The sequence below is a fragment of the Anser brachyrhynchus genome, assembly GCF_964034855.1.
Source record: "Anser brachyrhynchus genome assembly, chromosome: 2".
Lineage (NCBI taxonomy): Eukaryota > Metazoa > Chordata > Aves > Anseriformes > Anatidae > Anser > Anser brachyrhynchus.
The window spans coordinates 122,676,386-122,698,076 of NC_137695.1; the positions used below are offsets into that span (position 1 = coordinate 122,676,386).

General features: G+C 48.7%; 2 protein-coding genes and 1 long non-coding RNA gene across 6 annotated transcripts in view; 2 read left to right on the forward strand and 1 right to left on the reverse strand.

Annotated features, from left to right (window-relative positions):
* Window positions 1-2,890, forward strand: part of RAB2A (RAB2A, member RAS oncogene family) — a 42,969-nt gene extending 40,079 nt beyond the window's left edge. The window contains exon 8 of the mRNA XM_080578037.1: window positions 1,256-2,890. Coding sequence (XP_080434163.1) covers window positions 1,256-1,351 — 96 coding nt within the window. The 3' untranslated portion in view covers window positions 1,352-2,890. The remainder of the gene's footprint in view (window positions 1-1,255) is intronic.
* Window positions 1,524-18,454, reverse strand: LOC308188692. The gene is made up of 2 exons (XR_013945700.1): window positions 8,809-18,454; window positions 1,524-8,013 (listed from the first exon to the last, which is right to left on the reverse strand). It is a non-coding gene; the product is annotated as an uncharacterized lncRNA (long non-coding RNA).
* A 154-nt stretch (window positions 18,455-18,608) lies between these two features.
* The window catches only part of CHD7 (chromodomain helicase DNA binding protein 7), a 128,430-nt gene continuing 125,347 nt past the window's right edge, over window positions 18,609-21,691 (forward strand). For 3 of the 4 annotated variants that reach the window (XM_080578033.1, XM_080578036.1, XM_080578035.1), the window contains exons 1-2: window positions 18,609-19,083; window positions 21,167-21,270. The gene's annotated coding sequence lies outside the window, so the exon portion shown is untranslated. The remainder of the gene's footprint in view (window positions 19,084-21,166; window positions 21,271-21,691) is intronic. The other variant, XM_080578034.1, reaches the window with a different exon arrangement.

The window sequence follows — 21,691 nt, forward strand, 5'->3', positions numbered from 1 at the left end:
ACACATCTCAACATAAGAAAATGTCGACTAATAAAAGTATTGCTGTTATGACTTTGCAGCGGAAGTAATGAGAAACTTCAGTAGTATGAAGAGCATTTGCATTAGGAAACTTGTAGCTAAATAAGACTGCAGTAGTAATCATTCAGACACTGATTCTGACTGAAAAACGTGTGTGCGTAGATGGTGTCTCGGTGAAACACCTTTTCAGTTCAGTCCGGTGACAAAAGGTAAAATTTTCTCTAGCGTATTTTCTAAAGAAACTCATGCAGTGCAGTATGAATTGGACGGTAATCGGTGTCTGGAAAAGCATGCTCATTGTATCTGTCGAGTTTCATATAGTAGCTGACTGCTTTACTGTGCCTTACGGAGCTTTGATTGCAATATGCTGTCAAGAGCCAACAGTCCGTGCTATTTATTTGGCTTTGTGCCAAGTCGGGCTCCTTGATTCCTCAAGAAGTTGCTACCAGCCCAGAGGGGGCAAAACCAATGAGCCATAGGGCATGCTTTTTATTAAAGAGGAGTCAAAGAGCGAAAAGAAACCACATCAGCTGCTGTCAATACTGAGCTAGTGCCAGAAACCCCAAGGCTACTACTGTTGCAGAACAACTGCCAAGCACTATAAATCTGAGATTTACTGTGACGCAAAGTTTCCTTAAGAGCTTAATTTCTGAAGCTACTGTATTACTTTTCTCAAAGTGCTGTATTTTTAGGTAAAATCCACTTGAGGGAGTGAGGGTTAAGATATAAGTGTGATTTTGATGAATGAAAGAGCTACGCTGTGTGTGGGTTCTTGGCAAGGAGCCACGTCTTTCGGGATCATAGAAATTATTGATGACACAGAACACTCGTATGCCCTTAGCCTGTACAGCTGATTCAACACAGAAAGAAATGCTGTCTGGAGAGGAAAAGTTTTATACTAAACTATTAAACTGGTGGAGGCTTTGGTGAGAGGGGGAGGTTTTACATTCCTAGCAAATGCTTAAAGCCTTATGCCAAGCAGTACTCAAATGGGATTCTCGCTCGGTGTTTTCAGGTTAGGAGTTTAAGGTACAGGATTTAACATGCAGGTAACATTTAAATGAGAACGAAAGCATCTCTCTTTAAATTATATTTAATTGCCAAGGATGTTTGCTTTAAAAAAAAAAAAAGGATATGTTAGGACGCCTTACCATATGATTGTCGTTTTTAAAGAAAAGCTTTTCAAGTGTATTTAGTTTTCTACAATAATCAAACTGTGTATTGAACTTCATTTCAGGCAAATGGCATAAAAATTGGCCCTCAACATGCTGCTACTAATGCAACACTTGCAGGCAATCAGGGAGGACAACAAGCTGGTGGAGGCTGCTGTTGAGCCTGTTTTTACTTTCTAGCTGCCTGGATGGGGCCTACTAACTTGTTTGTTCACCCTTCCCTCCCTCCCCCTGCCCCGCTCGCCTCCACTGCAATTCAACTGAGACATGAAACTTGTAAGTTGGTTTCCTGTTGCAGGAGAAGACTTTATCCTTCAAATTCTTGTATAACTTTGAATAAATGGTTAATGTTCACTTAAAGACAGATTTTGGAGATTGTATTCATATCTATTTACATTTGATTTCTAGGTCAATTGATGTGATTATTTTTGTTAAATGTTGTCTTGTGCCCTTGACTACGAACTGAATTGTATTAAACACTACAAAGTCATCTGAGTATTTTAATCAGTTTGTGTAGTTAGGTTTCCCAGTTCCTGCGGTTACCTAATGTTTAATATTGTAGAGCTGTCCTCAAGTTTTTTGTCAATTTTCAAGGCTATAAAGAGAAGCAGAAGGACTCTTTTAATTCTGTATTTATCACTTTCTGTATATATAGTTTAATAACCTGCTTGGGTGTACTTGCCAAGCTAGAATTCTTTAATGCATTTGCATAAATTCTATACTACTTAGAGCTTGAAAACTACAGGAGCATTAATAGAAATTGCTTGGACGCTAAATTTTAAGCCTTTTTGACATTGTTAGCATGTTCATCCTCCCCTGTCATTATCCTGAAGTCCAAGAAAAAATGCTTAATGTATATTACTAGAGGCTACATACGTGCTATCTATTTTAATGCCAAATGTTTGCTGTTTGTCCACAATTTCCACAGCACCTCTTCAGAAATGGATTAGCTGTTTGCCTTAACGAGTACTATAGGTCAAAACAGAGTATGAATGAAAAGCAGAGGAGGAGTTGAAAACATTAAAATGGCACATTATAAACGCGTTAATCTTTTCTTAATGTTTTTTCTTGTTTACCACTTGATTTCTAGGTATATTTTTCATGCAAGGACAGTTTTTCAACCTAAATGTACAGTGGTTGTGTAAAGCTTTCTTTTAGTGACAACTTGTAATCCTAAATATATGGTAAGCATCTTGTCTATTGTGAAGAGGGTGTGAAAATAAAATCTGCCAGTTTGGAAATCTTGATGAAAATCAAAACTAGAAATGCTTTGGTACTTTTTATGGTGGGGAGGTGTGGGGGGAAGTTTTGCCTCAAGTGAAAGGATTGCAACAGTACAAAAACAAAATCCTGTGTTTAAGTGTTTATTATTAAGTACAGAATGTTGTGTCACTTTTCCTACAAATGAGGGAACAACAGAGTTTCCACCTCATCCTGTTTATATAACTTGCAGATAAAAGGGTGACATTAATGCTAGGCCATGCTTCACATATCTTAAAAAAAAAAAGAAAAAAAAGACTGCAGAACTTTTTGTCTTACTGGACCAATACTGACTGCACCACAACACGGGGGGACGTGGATCCTTGTATCATCCATTCTTATTGTCAAAACTTTAACATCGAAAATTAATAAACTTCAGTCTGACAGGTGTAATGTAGCAGTGGTTCTGAGATTAAATAAAGTTTCAAAAATGTGTGGAACTTTTTGTTTGTATATTGGGGGAAGGGACAACCGATCAGGATGTCTGTTGGTTGCCGACTTCACGTCTTTCTTGCACATTCCGGAGCACAATAAGCAATGCAGTATAGTTGCTTTCAACTATTCGCATTTTTAAGAGGGCTCTCTGTTTACGTGTTGTTAACTGGTTATTATGTATTTGCATTTATAAAACACCAACACTGCTTCATTTGAAGTCCGAAACTTGTGTTGCATGATGGTAAAACCATAGGGGTGAATTGCATTGATGCTGGGAGAAAAATGGCTTGATGGAGGAGGTGCTCACAAGAAAGAACAAATGAGTAAAAGTAGTTGCTTGAATTAACTGAAGATGTTTTGGAACTGGCACCATAACCGAACTCAGCTGCTTGGGAGGAGTTGGGAGAAGAGTATGCCCTTCTGTAGCAGCCTCAGCTGTGTTACAAATGGCAATAAATTTCTTAGACATCAAAATTGCCACAGTTAAGAAAGCAAAGTAGGGGAATTTGTACGCTAATTCTGACAAGAACAAAAATGCATGTTTTAAGTGATGATGAGTTAAAGCTAGGATACTCCACTAAAGCTTCTGGCATCCACTCGTTTTCTGAAAGCATGGGAGGCATAGAACTGACCAGGAATCTACTACAGTGATTTTTTTTTTGGGGGGGGGGGGGAGGGGGTATGAGGTAGGGGACAAGGGCAATGTGGTGTGACTTAGAGTCCCAGGTCGATAGTGATTGTGCTCCTGCTGGTTGGTCCTGCCTTACGTGCTAGTCTTACACAGTGCGTTATCTCAAGAATCTGGTACTCCCAAGGAGGAACTGGAATAAAACAAGTTTCCTCTCACTCCGGCTGGTGTTTTGTCACGAGCTTTATGCACACACAGTCCTTTTGTTGCCTGTCAGAAATCTGCATTTTTTTGTGGGGTTTTGAGAAACCACTGATCTTATTTCATCCTACTAGAATTTGAAAATTACATAGTACAGAACCCAGCAGGATTTACTTGTGCAGCATGTGCTTTAAAAGGTTATTGTGTTACAGGTTTCAGTTTTACATGAGTGACTGATAACTAGCTTTCATGTTGCATTCCAGTTGCTTTTATTGATTGCATTTTCATAACCAAATAATTAAAATATTTCATTATTCCCCAGCAACTTGTAAAGCTGTAATTTAAGACTCCTATCAATACTGAAAAATCCTACCCCGGTGACAGTTTCTCTGTAGTCCCAATTTACCAAATGGTATAAACCACAGTTAACTTACAAAAGAGTAAATTTGGAGTGACAAATCCTTTAAGCATGACTTAAGACTTGTCTCTCCTATTTCTACTTAAGATGAGAAGTTCCAGGTATTTTGGCAGTCATTTTAAACAGATTAAACTCCCTCTCGATCTTCTACCTGTGTGTTTCTGTTGACTTCAATCATTCAGATTTATTCTTGTGCAAGACCAGATTCAGCACTGACTTAAGGTAAATGACTGCCAAAACGCTCGCTGATAAGTTAAAATAATGACAGACTGTCTGCCGCCCCTAGCCAGCGCTGCTCCAGAGACGTCTCCTCTCTGTTACATTACGTTTTTTGTAGTTCTTGGTTCGTTGTTTTGCTGGCTAGTTGGAGAGCCTTCAACCACAACATTTGTGTAGTGTGGGTTTTGTTTTTGTTTTTTTTTTTTTTTAGAAGGCCACAGATTAGGCTAAAGGGCATATGCTTAACTTCGGAAAATTATTTCTGCCTTAAGAGTCTAATGCTGTGTGTTATAGCACTAAAACTGTTCTTGGGATGGGGGCAAAATGTGAACTTACCAGGCTCTAAGTTACAGTTAATACAGTTTTTCATTCAAAGTTAGTTTAAAATTGTCTTCTGATTTCTCATTTTTGGCATTGAAGGACTTAAAAAGTAATTCTAAGTGACGGCACCACGATGTGCCTGCGCTTCCCTCAGGTGTTACGAGAGGCATTGCTTTTGCAAATGTTTGAACCTGAGGTTGCAGTTCCCATCGAGGGACTGTTCTTTTGGCATGGTTGATTGTCCTACAGCGTTCTCAGTCGTCTTCTCCTCAGTCAGGTTTCTCTCGCGTATTATCTCCTTTTTGTCTTTTCTGTTCTGGCATTCTTTCATCCAAACTGAAAGCCAGTGAGAAGAGTGCTGCTCGCTCCCCATGCTTACTGCTCCACGTCCCTTACACCTACGCTTACGGGAATTTGCTCTGGGGGAAGGAGCGGGGGTGAGGCGGTTGTGTTGTGTCGCTGCATGACTTAAAATCACAAGGAAAGTGTTGCATGGGTTCAGTTACGCGCTGCGCATGTTACGTGTGCACTGTTTGGGGGGGTATATAATTTGCCTATTCCTCTGTTGAGTGGGAGGAGGAAGGGGAGAAAGGAAGACTGACTGGTTTTATTTGGGTATCTTAAATTTGTTTGCTGATACCGTGCTTCTCATTTGTATATTCTTAACGTTCCTTCCCCTAGCGCAGCCTGTTCTTTTTCTGCCCTATTACTGCATTGTAACTTTAACAGCGTACAGTGGTGATTTATTTTAATATGGTACTGAAATCTCCATTTGTAAATAATCTGGGCTGCTGCTGTGTAAGTAGCTGATGAAATGTCTTTACTGGGTCTGCTGCGTATGAAAGAAACCACAACATTAGGCAATAAAAACTACTAACAGAATGTTACAAAACCAAGACCATGACAAAAAAGCAGCATGTTGTGGATCTATCATTTTTATTCTTGGGACACATTTTATTATTTTTGGAACTATTACAAGACCTATGTTAAATATTGTGGATGATAAGAGGAAACAGACTCTTGGCAAACATGGAAAACCAATTACAGCGTATTACCCTATTCCCCTTCCAATAAAGGAGGGGCTAAACCAAAAGTTTATTCTTCACTTAGCAGCTGGAGAGAACAAAAAAAAAAAGTGCTCCAGCATTAGGATTGGCTTGAGGAGGGAGGCTGTTAGTGTAGCAGGCTCACTGCAGGCAATGGGAGCTGGGCAAGGCAGAACCAGCACGCTCCTGGGCAGTTCTTTATCCCAGTCTAAAGAAGCACACTTGTTGCAGAAGCTCTGACTAAAGAAATCACCATTTATACTGTCAGGTGTGCTGTTCACTTCCAAAAAAAAAAAAAATTAAAAAGTTTTGGTTTTGGTTGCAACTTTCAATGCTGCAAATCTCCCCTGTCATAGCGGTGGGTATTTCTGAAAACTTGTGTCGACAAATCAGCAGGAACACGTTCCTGACGCTCAGGTTTAACTGCTGCGTGACGTATGGGTGAAATCAGGTGCGGTGGAAATCCACTCGACAGTTTATTCAGAGGCCAGCCCACGACAGCGTCTGTGCATCCACGTGAGCTCCCGTCCCAAATTACAGCTCTTGTAGAACTGTCCGCGACAGAGTGAATGTAAATGAGCCGGTGTGTGAGCACACGTTGTTTTGTGCTTTCCCTCAGAGAGGTGTTTTCCCTATAATTTTTAAAATTCTTTCACAGATACAAGCTTTTATATTGGGCACAATCTTGGTGACTGGTGAGAGAGCATATTTGGTGTAAATTATAGCACGATCTAATTAGCCTTTCCTAAGTGAAGCTCAATACCACGTATCAAATTAAGTGGAAAGTGATTATCTACTTTTCCTAGACTTGGACACAGGATATAGGAAGAAAAATAAATCTTCAAGTGAGAGGATGGTTCAGAAGAGACCAACACACCTGTATCAATGGTTAATTTGGGGGTAACACTGTCCCAGTTGACATGGTTATGAAAACAATGCATTTTCAGATCATGACTTGGGAGAATACTTTTAGATGCAGGAAATGTTTGAAATACTGTGACTTACAGGACAGTGAAGCGCCAAGGGTTCTCAGGAGGACAAAATGTGTGGAGTTGCTCGCCACTTCCTAATACCATAGTGCAGGGAGAGCAAAAGAGACTTCAGGGCCTGGCAGGTGTTACCCAGCAGCTGAGCACTGCCTCCTGTGTCTCAGAAGTGGTGCTGCTGCAGAATCACAGAATCGTTATGGTTCGAAAAGCCCTCCAGGATCACCTGGTCCAACCATCCCCCTACCACCAATGTCACCCACAAACCATGTCCCTAAGCACCACGTCCAACCTTTCCTTGAACACCCCCAGGGACGGTGACTCCACCACCTCCCTGGGCAACCCGTTCCAGTGCCTGACTGCTTTTTCTGAGAAGAAATATCTCCTCATTTCCAACCTGAAAATGAAGCACTAGGCCAGCTGTGGCAATGCAACGCTGGTGTGGACACCCTGCTGCGAGCTGCACACATGTAACAACACCGAGACCAGAGGGGAGGCAGCCGCCAGGATTTGAAGGTGGCTAAGCACAGCTTAAGGAGAAGATATGGGAGCAGAAGTGGTGGCAGAGGACTTGGGGCAAGTTAACCTGTAAAGAGGCTGGGATTGTGGCAGAAAAACACAACACAGCTTTGTCTTGAACGTGTCTGGAAGCAGAAGCATTTTTCCCTGGCTTTTCTATTGGTTTTGTGAGGATGGCCTGACCTGACTTGGCAGTTAGGTTCATGTCAAAAGTACTTGAAAGAGAATACTGGCACAAAAAAGACTCTGTGTTTCTGGTGTCCTTGAGAGCCAAGTGAGCCAAACAACGACTTAAAAAACAACTGGCCCAAAAATTCAGTGGGCAGTTTGTGCAGTTTCTCCTTGTCTCACGTTGCTCACTCTCGCAAGGAAAATGGGCCTGCACAGAAAGTAAAACGCTTCTGGTGTCTCCTGTGGTATTGCTATGGAGCAGAAATGATGTTCATGAAGTAACTTCAGAGTAAATGCCACCTTCACCTATGAACAAACTCTCATGTCTACAGCCATGTCATGATACGGCGTGCAGAACTGGCCACCATGCATCATAAAACACTTTGGCATTTTTGCCGAGATCCTACTTCGGACTGATTTGATTATCTTTCCAGTTAGCAAAGCTCCACGTTTTTTCTTGTTTCTTCACATCTTAGGTACCAAACTTTTCTTCTTGTTACTTCTCTCACCCTTTCCTTTCCTTGCTTTTTGTGGGTGGGTGTCAGGGGGGAATGATCCAAGAAAAGGAGCAGCACGTTTCCAGTTCCATATACTACTGGCAGACCTTTAATACCTATCACTGGGAAAAGAAAAAAAAAAAAGTTTATTTGCTTTGTTTTGTAGACAGGATCTCATTTTTCTGCCTCTGGTGAAGAGGCCGAATGATTCTTGGGCGGGAGGGAAGGCGGGTGGCCCAAGTCACCGGCCTGCATGGAGGCCACTACATCCCTTCGCCTTGAGGTGAGGTGTCAACGTGTGTGTGCGGTACAAAAATGCATTAGTAATCTAAAAAGGGGGGGGAAAAGGGAAAAAAAGGGGGAAAAAAGGGGAGAAAAAAAAAGGTGGGGGGAAAGCCCCTGCCCGCTCCGTCCCCCTGAGGTGGCGGCGCTCCCCATTGGCCGGCGGCAGCTGTCAATCATCGGCGGGGTAAAACCCGCCTTCGGGGTGACGTCACGGGCGGAGTGGCCGTTGGGGGGGAGGGGCGGTGCTTGCCCTGAGGGGGGAGGGGAGGGGGTTTCCCCCCGGGGGGGGGGGGGGGGGGGCGGGCAGGGTTTTGGGGTGGGAGGGGGCCAAAAATGGTGGGGTGGGGGGGGGAGGAGCCGGGGGGGGAGCCCCGCGGTGCCCCTGGCGGCCTGGGGCCCGGCCCGGCTCGCCTCAGCGCTGCGGTCGCCATGGCAACGGGGGGAGGGGCGCAGGTAGCCCGGGGCAGCCGCGACGGCCCCGCACGGCCCGGGGGGGGTCCCTGGGGGGGTCCCTCGGTGAAGGGGGGCGGGGGGCCGCGAGGGAACGGGGTGGTGGCACCCGGGGTGCCCCGTGAGGGCGCTGAGGTAGTGTCCGGCAGCCCAGCTGACAGGGCTCCCTCCTGCACCCCTACCTGAGCCCACCGACGGCACAAACCGACAAAGTCAGCTTTTCAATAAACTTTCCTGTGACGGTTCGTTGCTGAACACGAAGCGTAGACGGTCTCGTCTTGTAGAGGAAATAACCTCTTCTCTTCACTCCACATCCTGAAAACACCGGGAGCATTTGCCCAGACATCTCCTATAGCTGTAACTTGCTTTTCGGACAGGTACCGCACACCCTGGGCACGCCTGGTGTCACGGGGGGGCAGATAACCAGGCTGGAAGAAGGGTGAAACCGCTTAAGCCACGCAGATGCACGCCTCTTCGCCGTTTTCGGACTCCCCTGGCTCACGTGGGCATAAATACGTGGAGAAATGCATGAAATGCATGCTTCTGGGTGCGCACCAATAGTACACATACGTCAAAAAACTTTTTAATAGCAAGACAAGCAGCAGCATCTGAAAAGCACATAAGCTTAATTGATTCCAGACACAACCGGCCTGGATTTTGTTTCCTCTTATTCCAACTTTCTGACCTTGTAAAAATTATCTTGATTGTGTTATACTAAAACAAGGCCGTGATCTTGCAAAAACTACCACGCGTGTTACTGCTGAGCGGTATTGAGTAAAGCGCGGTGGATGGAACAAATGTTGACAGCGTTAGGCCCCGAGTCCGTCTGTTTGTTTTCCTTTGCTTATATCTAATCACGGTGAAGCAATAGTCCGACTTCTGCTAAAAGCTGGATCTGGGTTTTCGGTTTTAAAGAGGCAAAAAATGTGCAGCAGAACTGATGATTTGAGGTGAAGGATAGGTTTAACGTTCTTGCAGTATTTTAAGCTACTGGAATTTTTTGACATTTAGACTTGGAGATACAACAAAAAAAAAGATTTTAAAAAAATGTTTATTGCCTATAATTTTTTCAGAGCTTTTTTTTTTTTTCCTTGTGTAGTTAAGATCTGTGTTTTTCAAAAGATTATTTCTAGGGATTGGTATGAAAGTTTGAGGACTCACTGGCTTTGATAATAACTCTTACGATGACATTGTGCCTTTGTATAAATATATACATTGAAAAAAAAAAAAAAAGCCTAGGACAGTATGAAGTGTTTGATGTGCTGCTGTCTTTGGCACAGGAGAACTTCTGAGTATAATTGTATTTTCTGCCTGACAAAAATCCGAGGCCCACCTACACTGATCCTTTTATTGCGATACCTGCTGCTGCTCCCTGTATTAGGGAATCTGCAGCTTACTAGCTTTAAATCTCTGTGAAGACTTGCGACAAAACAAACAGAAAACAAAACAAAACATTAACTACAAAAAAAAAAAAAATCCAGTATTTGGACCGAGCATGTGATTCCTGTCTTTATTTCTCTGGAAGTTCTCCTTTTATTCTTTTTCAGGATCAAGAATAAACTACGTATTTGTGTCTTTGTCGGAAAGGCTCCCGTGGGGCAATCCTCCTAAGCACTGGGATTGCCTGTTTGGCAGCAAGGAGGCTTATAAAAAGCAACTCCAGGTGGAAGTGGGCCTTTTCCTGCTCCTCCCTCCACACTGCTGCAATTCCCTGTCGTCGAGGCCCTGAGAACAGCCTGCCTTTGAGACTGAGCTTCAAGTGCAAGAAAGCGGTGGCCGCTCGACCGAGATGCAACACCTACCCTTATTTACGTTGAATCATGGACATGTAAATGTTGCGGGGAAGTTTCTTGTACAAGATGTAGCACATCTGCTGATGGTGACCATACAGCCAGAAATGTTACTTTAAGGATTAAGCCTATCTCTAAAGAAAACAAGTAGCTTTTATGCACCGTTACACTTGGTTTCTAAGAAGTTGGCATGAGTAAGGGTGCCATTGTGTTTGAGCTTTTTAGCTCCTTTATAAACATTTCTTATTGTCTTATGGACTGAAGGATGGAAATTGTAGATCATTTATTAAATAGAAAAAAAAAACCACTGACTGCACGTGCAGTCTTCTGACTGAAAAGTCACGTGGGCAACCTACTACACCAAAGATTAAACAGTGAATATTAGTGCTAAGGCTTTATATTAGTGCTAATGCTGTACCTCTTGCCTTCCAGCCACTGCTTTACATCTTCTTTTCTCTTAAGTTGTAGAAGAGCAAGTGAAATCCTGCCTTCTTAGAAGCGGCGGTATAATCTGTGTGCTCAGTGCTAAAAATACGGCATGTTCTGGCTTGCATTTTTTCAGAGAAAACAATTGGTCCGTTGCTTAAAAGTTGTGCCATTCGGCGCAGCGATACTTACTGTGTGGCCTACTAAGTGTGACCTGTGGCATTACGGACGCAACGCACATCTCCTCCCTCTTCTGCAACCGCAGGATGAAGACACGAGGCCTTATTGCCTTAACTGAAATAAGCAATTTCTGTTCATCTGCTGAGAATGTACGAGTAATATAATGATTGTGCAAGGTATCGGTAATACACAAAGTATAAACAAACTTATGCATAGAGCAGATGAATTTCTGGTGGGTTTCCAGTGGAGTTCTCTCAGCGCTGCAGAGCTGAGGTATTTCTCTCTAAGCATAGGACAAATTTTAGATGCAAGACAGAAAGATTAAAGACGCAGAGTGGAGGGATACAAAATGAGACGTTAGATGGTGGTGGTGCTTTTAACAGCGACCCGTGACTCTAGATTTATCTCTCTGTGATTGGCACTTACCGCTGTTGAACACCTCTACTTTCAAATAATGTCAGCAAGAATGACAAGTGCACAGCATCTCATGGCATCGGATACAACATTTCTCCTATGAAATGTGCAGCTGGAGTGAGGCATTCCTTTATCTGTGAGCTGGTATTATCAGAGTATACTTTATTAAATTCAATTTTAAATGTAATGTTTGTAAAATGCAATTTAACAGTGTATTGTTTTAAGTACCTTGATGATCAAACTCTACTTAGCCAGGTGGTTGTTTCTTTTCTTGCAATGAAGTGCTGAGCAAGGGACATGCATTTGGCTGGATCGTATAAACTATGAAGATTGTACAAGTAAGTTTACATCCTTATATGTTTGCTGAATATATCTCACACTCTTTGACCATCCCAGTACCCACCATACTTGATGCAGGCTGCAGTGTGTGTGTGTTATCCTTGTCCTCCCTGTGATGCTGTTTCCATACAGTACTGATTCATATTCAGGGCTCGGGCCCTTCTCCTCGAGCGCTCAGTGCCAATGAAATGAAGATCACAGCCGACAACTTTGCTGCTCTGTTGCAGCAGAAGTCTATGATAAATGTTAAACGTAACTGTATATGAAACAGTTTTCTCAGGGATGGGTCTGAGGTGAAAGCAACAATTTCTTTTGTCTCCTCTACACGAATGTGTGGTGGTTTTATGTATGTCCTGATAGCCTTCTGAAGCAAAACTCTCCATGCACACCCTTCCTGAGAGGGAGGGAGACAGAAGAGATGTCACCGATTGCTCTGCGGTAACGCACTGAGATACTACTGTGATAAATGCAGTGTAGGAAAACACAAAGGATAGTATGGATTGCTGTAATGCAGAGCATGTTTATGAAATGTATAAATTACACCAAACCGGGGCGGACGGTGACTGCTGCGGATGATCAGTTCAGAAATCGAAATGACCTTAACAAACGGAAAAGTGAAATTCGATTAAAACAATCACCAATTTCTTGGAGAAAACTAATTAGGTGGTTGTATGGGGTGTGTAGAGAATCGCTAGCAAAATAGCAACAGGCAACGCAATGCTTTTGCAAAATACAATGCTCTCTTAGGATTTATCAATAGGTGGCATATGTAAGTCATAGAGTAAGAGGTAAAGATGACTCCACTAAGTGCTGGTGAGGCCTCAGCTGTACTATTGCATTCTGTTTTGTGCTCTCTGCTGAAAAATAAAGTTCAGGATAGGGCAAGAAAAAAAAAAAGAGATGTAGAATATAAAAGGATGTGTAGAAAGAAGTAAGTATACTGAGTCTGAAGAGGAAGTTCGAGAGGGATTTGGATAAGTTTCCACCATGTGCAAAAGGCAAGAGGTTTTTGAGTGCTGAGGGAGAGGTGGGTAAGAGGGAGATGTTTCCGACTGGCTGTTAGGAGGGTGGGAGGATGCTTTAGGTTGGGCGTTAGGAGGGGGGGGGAGATGCAAGAGTCACTTTTAGGTTGTGGTAGTGAAATACCAGAACCAGCCCCTTAGAAAGTTAGGGGATCTGCTTCCTCGGGGGCTTCTAAGAACAGGTTAGACAAACATCTGAAGGGGGTTGCCTGGGACTCCTTCACCCCGTCTCTCTGTGGCCAGGCGGCACCAGACGCTCTCTTCAGAGCCCTCTTGCCAGAGGTTTACTGAGCAGCGAGGGGACTGGACGCGAGTTTAACGAGGAAGCAGTTTCATCTTATTAGGTGATCCTCTTTCGGGGTAGAAAAAGAATCAGAAAAGAACACACCTAGCTGACCTGGATGGGCAAATGAATTTTTTTTTTTCATTGTTTCCAAAAAATAGATGGGAAAGTTACAAAACTTAACACATTCCTCTCTGCATTTTTAGTGTAAGAATTTCAAGAAACAATTTAAAACAGCTTTTTCGCAGTGAACCTCAGTAGCAAAAATAACTAGTTTATTTTTCAAGGATATCGTAAATGCCTGTTTGGCTGTGTTTTTTCAAATTGCCTCCCATTTAAAATAAGTGACCACTGCTCGTGTAGGTATTTCTGACCGTACCCTAGAATTTGGCACCTGGGTGCTTCCTGAAAGTTTAAAAGCCGGGAAAATAATAGTGACAAGTCGCTCCTGCTCTCCAACCCGTAGAAAGCACGAGTCATTCGGTACCTTGTCTGAAAAAAATCGTTCTCGAAGGAAAGCTGACGGGAAACGCGAAAGTCAACCTCTCACTTCCTTGGCAGGTGAACTCTGCGACTGCCGCGGCGTTTCCCACACTCACCAGCTCCCTCCCTCCCCCGGGCTGGGCGTGAGGAAGTTCCAACGAAACGTAGCTGCCGCGGAAAGTCCTGCTCACGGAGAGGAGACGTGATCTCTCGGCTCGTCAGATCCAATTTTACAGGCGGCTCTGAGTCAGGGTGGAGCCCTCGAGCTGAACTTTGCGCTGAAGAAGGAAGTGATGTTGGTGGCAGCTTGTGTGGCTCAGCAGAGGAGTTGCCGTATTTTTATGTCAGCTGATGCTTGCGCCGGGGTGTGTGACTTCATTCTGAGATATGATGTGTTCCATTTATTAAGGACAAAGGTCAGAAGCCGGCGGCACCGTGATAGCAGCCGTGGCTCTCCATATAAGATGGGGCATGTTCCACCGGGCGGGCAGGGATGGGGACGGGAGCCTTCAGCGCTGCTTCTGCGCGCCGAAAGCTGGGCTGGCGGCAAAACTGCCACTCACGTCACGGCCCGAGAGCACATGTCCTCGCAGGTGTTGTGGGGCAGGTCAGCTCCCCACGGTTGTTCCGCTCCTGTAAGAACTCTCTGTCCTTGCCCCTCTAACCGAGCGTCTCGTCTCCAGGGGTGCTCGGAACCGGAGGGCTGCGGTGGGCGGTCGGGCACCGACTCATTAAACCTCAGAATTCAGAGGAAAAGGTGAGAAACCTTGCTTCTTACCGAGCCAAGCGGGGAGCCTATTTGAGAAGGAGAGCAAGGTTTTTATTGCCCTTTGTGGCCCAGCCCTTGCGTCCTCTTGCTGTCCTCAGCAAGTGGCAGCGCCCGGGCGGCGTTTCAGAGACCTGCGGGCTCAGGGCACATCCGCGACCCCCCCTTCATGGCCCTGGGTTGCCCACTTCAGTTAGCCATGAGAGAGCCACCTCTTGTCCCTGTTCCCATACCATTAGGACCTCCAAAAGCTTCCCCAGCACGGAAGGAGCGTTACTCGCTGTTGCTGGACTCCCCCCAGGGGGCTTTGTCCCCCCAGGCGAGCGGCGTGTGGGGGCCAAGTGCCAGAGCTCGCTGCCCCTCTGCCCCCCCCGCCTCAGCCCCGCAGCCCAGGCGTTCCCTGCCGTGGCTGCGGCCGCTTGGGCCGGTTCCAGCCTGCGTCGGTCGCTCCCGCTGGCGTGACTTTCGAAAAGAAAAAAAATAAATAAATAAAACCCGGCTACCCTGCCTTGCCCTCTGCTCCCTTAGCTTGCTGGTGCCACAGGGTGGCTCCTTGTAGCACTTGTATTTCTGACGCGCCTGGCTTTGTAGCCGAAATGGTTAGCGCTGCTTGTTCTGCTGCTGCCTGATGCTAACCCAAGTCCGTGTGCTTTCAGTATTTCAGCGTGCGGTAAGGTGGTGAGCAATTTCTTCTAAAGAAAGGGATATTGTTTTCCTCCAGCGTACGGCACATCATTATCATCTGTGCCCTTTGGGCCACTTAGCCCTCTCAGTCTCGTGTGCTTCCACTGCTGCCTGATTTCTGAGAAGCTTTGAGTAAAACTTTCAGTTGTGAAAGAAAAAGAAACCATTTGTCTTTCTTACTTCTTCCCCATTTGGCTGAAATAATGTCCGGAGAGGAATAAAACGTGAGTGTGTTTTGGGGTCGTGCGATTTAGGAGCCACTTCCCGCCAATCACGGGACAAAACATAAAGCCTCAGATTGTTTGCGGCGGTGGAATGGCATCCCAAATGCCGCCCCTCAAGTGCCTGAAGGGCAGCGACTCTGCCACACGGGTCTTCTGGATCGGGAGCTTTGGCTCCTGGTGCAGCTTCACGTCTCTCCTGGCACAACCAGAAAAAAAAAAAAAAAAAAGTAAAAAGAAAAATAAAGATGAGAAGCTGCTGAGGAATTTCTGTACAGAAATTCTGCACAGCTGTACAGAATTTCTTTGGGAACTACAAGTTCCTTCACCAAAACCAAGCAGCTTCTGGGGAGAGGTCACCCGGAGGCTGTGGAACAAGCACGTGCACTTTTTGTGGGACCTGATGAGGTCTGGACCACCGCAGTGCTGAGCGGCGAGGAGGCAGGCGTACTTGGCCGAGCTTTTTCGCAAGCAGGGTTGCTCTGAGCTCACTGTCTACAGTCCTCAAAGAGGCGAAACTCCCAGACTGTGTTGTCAGAAATGAGGCATACGCTGCTGGGGCCCCGGAGGTCTAACTGTGCGCAGCTTGGCGGGGGACTCAGCGCCGCAGGATGTCATTCGGCCTTCTCCCGAAGCGGCAGTGTCTAGATCTTGAGAACACATTTCGCCGTACCTGCCTTTTAAAAGAAATGCTGGCTCTTCGAAGTCTGCCGAATAAATAACCTTCCTTTGTGTTTTCATGTGATGCTAAATCATTTGCATTTTGTAATAGTGATGTTTTAAAACAGATGTAAATTCTGCCCCCTAATCTTCGTGCCTTACTTCTTACAGTGTACATTAACTTATCTCTGCGTAATTATGCCCGCCTTACAGAGTGACTGGCTCAGCTTTGTACAAACTATCCCCACCTTGAAACTTTACCTAGTCAGGTAAAGTGTAGCAATGCATTTGGGTTCTGTTGGTACACATGCCCTTGCTCTGCAACTGCTGTTGAAATTCTCAGCCTTTCATGCAAATTCCTCCTAATCTGCTAGCCAAATGGCTGCCTGCATCATATGGATTGCTTGGCTCCAGCAGCGTACGGAGGGTTGGGTGACTACAAGGGAATTTTCCTCCCTGTCATCTCTTGGATATTTTAATAAGCTGTTACCAATAAAGGTAATCACGAAGACTTCCACCTCGCTGTTTCTTCACTCTCCTATCCAGCTGCGAAGCGCCTGTCGATAACTCGGGGCGTTACGACTTTCTCTTTGGGGACTGGCAGGCGAACGAGTTAAAGTTTCAAAACGCTTTCCTCCATAGCAGCTGCGCAATGATGTATTTCGTCTAGGTCATGTACTACCGTGGAGTACTCGTGTACGTTAACACAGGCCTCGTAAGGACCACGTCCCGCCTGTGAGAATTGAAACGCGCGCGGTACTTTTCCTAGCTCCCTATTTCCCACTGTTAATGCGGAGCTGGAGAGCTGCCGTAATTCTCCCCCGCTTTGTGAAAGCGCCACTCGGGGATTCTGTTTCTTCTAGCACTGGAAAGTGTTTGGGAATTCCCTTCGACTCTGCATCACCTGAGCAGTAAGCCAGCTGGTTTCACAGGCCACGGCCGAAGGAGGTACGGTTTATGGGACCTGAGCTTCTGTGCCAGTGGAGAGAGGCATGCAGGAGAGAGTCGGGCGCTCTCTTTTTTCTTGGAATGCAATATTTGACTAAGTCCCTATGCGTGTCCCCCTCATTGCTGGCGACGTTACACGCTTTTCAGAGAGACGCTGCGTTTCTTTGCTTGCCCGGTCCCGTCACCGCGGTGTTCTTGAAGCATTTTTTATGCTCGGAAGCTTTGCAATCTGATTTCTGCTCAACAAGAAACTGAAACAAGTTTCTAGGGGGAGCAGTGAGGCTGCTGGCAGTTGGTCTCAGAATGAGTTTCTCTGGCCCCTAAATCTTGGAGAACTTAAATCTTTGAAAGCAAGGGGCGCTCCAGGTGAGTTTGTGCCGTGCTGAGGTGCTGGGGTGCCGGAGTAGGGATGCAGCCAGGTGATGCGTGCAGAAAACCAGACTCCCAAGTAAGTCAGTATTTCTAGGCTGTTTACTCCCTGGTCTGTCAACAACTGCAAGAGAAAACTGAAACTGATGACACTTGGTAAGTTGGGAGGATACCTCGGCGGGCTTGTTTTCACATGGTGGAGAAATGCATGTTAAAAATAGCATGATCGTAAACCCAGCAACTTTGGTGAAGGCATACTTGGGGCATATGCTGCTTTAAAGTTGGCGGGGTTTTTTTTAGACGCTATTTCCACTTGCTATTTTTAACTTTATGGAAGACCACTATGAAGAAGAGGGAACGCGCTGTGCTCACGGCTCCTGGGCGAGTATTTTGGTCGGAGGTGTGGGACAGCCCCCAGGAGGCCGGGGCAACCACAGCCTGAGCCTTGTTGGCCTGCTCCCCCGAGGAGCAGGCCTGGATATGGGCACTGCGTTCCTCAGGGTGGCCACGGCCGTGCTTTGGTGGCCGCCTGGGGCAGCGGGGCGAAGACGAGACGCGAGCGGGGCTTTCGGCGTTGCGTTGGCCAACGCGCTGGGAGAGGCGATGGGAACCAGCAAGGTGCTGGATGGGAACCCCACAACGGTGCCACCTCCGCTGCTCCGACTCTGTCCCGTAGCACGAGCAGAGTCCCCGAAAAGGCGCTGCGGGCGCAGGGCGAGGAGGGGACACCGCTCACCCCCTTTTTGGTGGGATGCGGGGCCATGCGGCCCGGGGCGAGGCGCGGCCTCAAATGGCCGCTGCGGCCCGGCCAAAGTCCGCCCGGGACGGCCCCACCGGGGGGGCCGGGACCCCTCAGAGCTTTTCCTCCTCAAGTTTGAAGCCGCCCCCCCCTGCAGCCACGCCGAGAGCGCCCCTTTGGACGGGAGGGGACCGGGCTGTGCCCCCCCAAATAACCCCTCCACCCCCGGGCCGGGGCACACGGGGGCGGGCCGGGGGCGGCCCCGGGGCATTTGCATGGGGTCGCCGCCGCTCCCCCCGACCCCGACCCCGACCCCAAGCCCGGGGGCTCCGCAGCCCCCCCCGCTCCTCGTGGGACCCCAACAGGCCGCGGGGGGGGGGGGGTGACCCCGTGCCCTTCCCCCCCCCCGCCGCGCGTTTCGCTGCTGCTTCTTCTTTTTTTTATTATTTTTTTCTTTCTTTTTTTTTCCCTTTTTTTTTTTTTCCTTTTTTTTTCCCCTTTTTTTTTTGCCCCCCCCCCCCCTCCCCGCATAAATTATGCCGGGCGGGGCGGTGACGTCGCGGCGGGGCGGGGCGCGCGGCCGCGCTCGCCCCCGGGGAGGGGGCGGTGTCGGGGGCGCGCCTTGTGGCGGCGGAGGGAGGGGAAGAGGAGGAGGAGGAGGAGGAGGAGGGAGAAGGGAGAGGGAGGGGGCGGCAGCCGCGGCAGCCGCCTGGCTGGCTGGTGTCTCGCTCGGCTCGGCTCCTGCGGGCGCGCTCGGGAACTATCGGATTAAACTTGAATCGAGTGAAATTACACAAAGGAGCGAAGCGGAGCCGGGACCCGGCGGAGAGCCCGAAACTGCCCGAGCCCCGCGCTGACCCTTCCTCTCCCTCCCCTCCCTTCCACCCCTCCTCTCGCCCGCCCGCCCCGGCCAGGGATCTCCCCCCCCCCCCCCCCCCCTCCTTCTCCTCTCCTCTCCTCCCCTCTTAGCCCAGCCCCGGGCCGAGCGAGCAACTCCGTGTGCGTGTGCGAGCCCCCCCCGGCCAGCGGCACCAACTCCGGAGCGTGTCCCCTCCTCCTCCCCGGCCCCTCGGCGGAGGGCAGCGAGGGAGCGAGCGGGGGACACCGGCCCCCGACGGCCCCGCACCGGCCCGGTGAGTGACCGGGGAGGCAGGTCCCCGGCGGGGCTAAGGCTGGGGGGGGTGGTGGTGGTGTTGGGGGGGGGTTGTGCGAGGGGAGTAGGGGGCGTTTTGGGGAATAGGGGGCGTTTTGGGGAGGGGGGTCCCGGGGGGGGTGGGGGGGGTTCGGGGTGCGTGTGGGGGATGCTGCGCCCCGTGGCGGCTCGGTGCGAGGCGGGGGGGCCGCGCTCAGCGGGGCACTTCCCCGGGTGTAAATGGCTTTTTGTTGTGCTGCGGCCGGCCGGCCGCCCGCCTGCCTCGGGGGAGGGGAGGGCACCGGGGAGCCGGAGCGGCGGCGCCCCTTCCCCTTCCCCTCCCCGCCTTCCCCCCCCCCCCCGCTCCTTTCCTCTCCCCCCCCCCTCCCCACACACTCCGGTCCTCTCGGCAAGTTTGGAGGGCGGCTGAAAATCCGGGAAAAGTTGAGCGAAACTGGGCGGCGGGGCCGAGGGAGCGCTCTCCCTCCCTCCCCCCCCCCCCCCCTCCGCCTCCGTCCCCGGGGCTGACCACGCTGCCGGGGCTGCCGAGCACAACAAGCGCTAACAAAGTGAGGGCGCTTCCCGGCCCGGCTCGGCTCGGCACGGCCCCGCCCGGCAGCACCGCGCTCCCGGCCGGCACATGGGGGCCGGGGCACCCCCAGGAAGGCGGGCGGGGAGGAGGAGGAGGAGGAGGAGGAAGGAGCACGCGGTGCCGCTCCGGTGTGCGCGATTGTCCTGCCCCGGCGGCGGCGGGAGGGTGGCACCGGGAGGGGGCGGCGAGGGCCGGGGAAAGAAAGGAGGGAGGGGACGGCGAGGGACCGGAGCCAGCCGGGGCGCTGCTGCTGCTGCCGCTGCTGGGGGCGGCCGCATAATGGGGGCGAGCCCCGGAGGGTCACGCACATGGGGTCGGGGCGCATCTCATCCCCCCCCCCCCCCTCCCTTCCCCCGGTTCTTTTCTCCCTTCTCTTTCCCTACCGCACGGGGAGCGGAAAAGGTGGTGCGAGGCCAGGCCGGGGGTGGCGGCTGCGTGTGTGTGTGCGTGTGCAAGGGGGGGGGGGGATCGGTGTGTGTTGGTGTGCGTGTGTGTGAGAGAGAGAGAGAGAAGCGCGGGGGGGGCGCGCACACAGCGCCCTGCCGCCGCCCCGCCGGGAGCCGCTGGAAGTGGGAAGCGGACGGGGCGTGCGGCCGGGTGTCCGTCCGTCCTGGCCGTGTGTCTGTCTGTCTGTGTGTGTGTGTGTGGGGGGGGGGGGGATGGAGGAGGGGGGCAGGGTTGTTAGCGAGTCTCAGGGAGAAGGAGCTGCAGGCGAGGAGCAGCCATCATTACATCGCGGGCATCCAGCCCGGTAGCGGCACCGAAGGGGGGACACGCTCCCACGCTGCGGGGGGACCCCCCCGAGCCGCCCCCCCGCCTCCTTTCCTCCTCCTTTTTTCTTTTTTTTTTTTTTTATTTATTCTTCTTCTTATTTTTTCCCCTATTATATATTTTCATAGGGGGGGCGCAGCGCTGGGAAAGGGGCGGCTTCGGGGCAGGGGCTGGGAATCGGAGCTGGGTTTCCTCCGCTCACTTCTCCACGCCGCCCGGGTCCAAACTAGTTTTTTTTTAAACAGACAATGGACAAAAGAAAAGTAGCAATGCCCGGGGAGTTCCCTTTGAATTACTGAGGGATCGCTGGATGCACCGCGCAACTCTCCCCCGTACTTGCCCACTTTCCGCCTTTGTTTTCGTTTGGGAAGGTACCGAGCGTGCCTTCCGACTACAGAAAGGGGCGATTTTTGCCTTTGCAAGCAGCTTTCTCACTCCCTCGGATATATTTTTTTTTTTGGCTCGGGGAATATCAGAATAACCTCAATGCAATAAGTTTGTTTCTGTGTGTCGATGCGCGCCTCGATTTTTTTTTTTTCTTACTTTCATCAAAGCAGATTGCAAGCTGTGTTTATACTAGAAGATGGCTTTCGGGAGAATGTGTTTGCCTTCCCCCCCTTGTGTCCCCCCCCCCCCTTTTTTTTTTCTCGTGGTATATGGGACTAGCGGAGACACAAACAAGCAAGTTGAACAAAAAATGTTTCTGTTCATTTCCTCACAGATCATCCATTCTAACGACGGCAAAAAAATCTTAATGACTATGACCTTAGCAGCATGGGTAGCTGATTTATCCCAATTATAAATCCCGTTAGTTTGCGGTAATGTGTGAGTATCAATATATAATTCATATTAAAAAGCATGATCGGGATTTTTTTTTTTATTTTTTATAAAAGTTGAAATCCATCGTTTTCCAATGAGTGCTGCATCTGTCGCTTGGAGTGTTTTTGTCTCGCTGTTGCACAACAGAGGCTCTCTAGTCTTTAACCTAAAATGGCAGCTTTAATTTGACTGGGGCCCATTCATTGACAATGATAATAAAAAGGCTGAAAGCTAAATGTAGCTGGATGCTTGGGGCACGTTTGCAGGACTCTGCTCTGCATTGCTCGGCGCTGCTAAGGGAGGAACTTCTGAGCTCTCCAGCTTCTGTCCTGAAAGTTTCCAAAGCATTTTTTTTCTTTTTCGTTTGAAAAGAAAGGGGGGGAGGAAAATCACATTGCTCTGCTTAAAACCCACGCTAGACAACGGG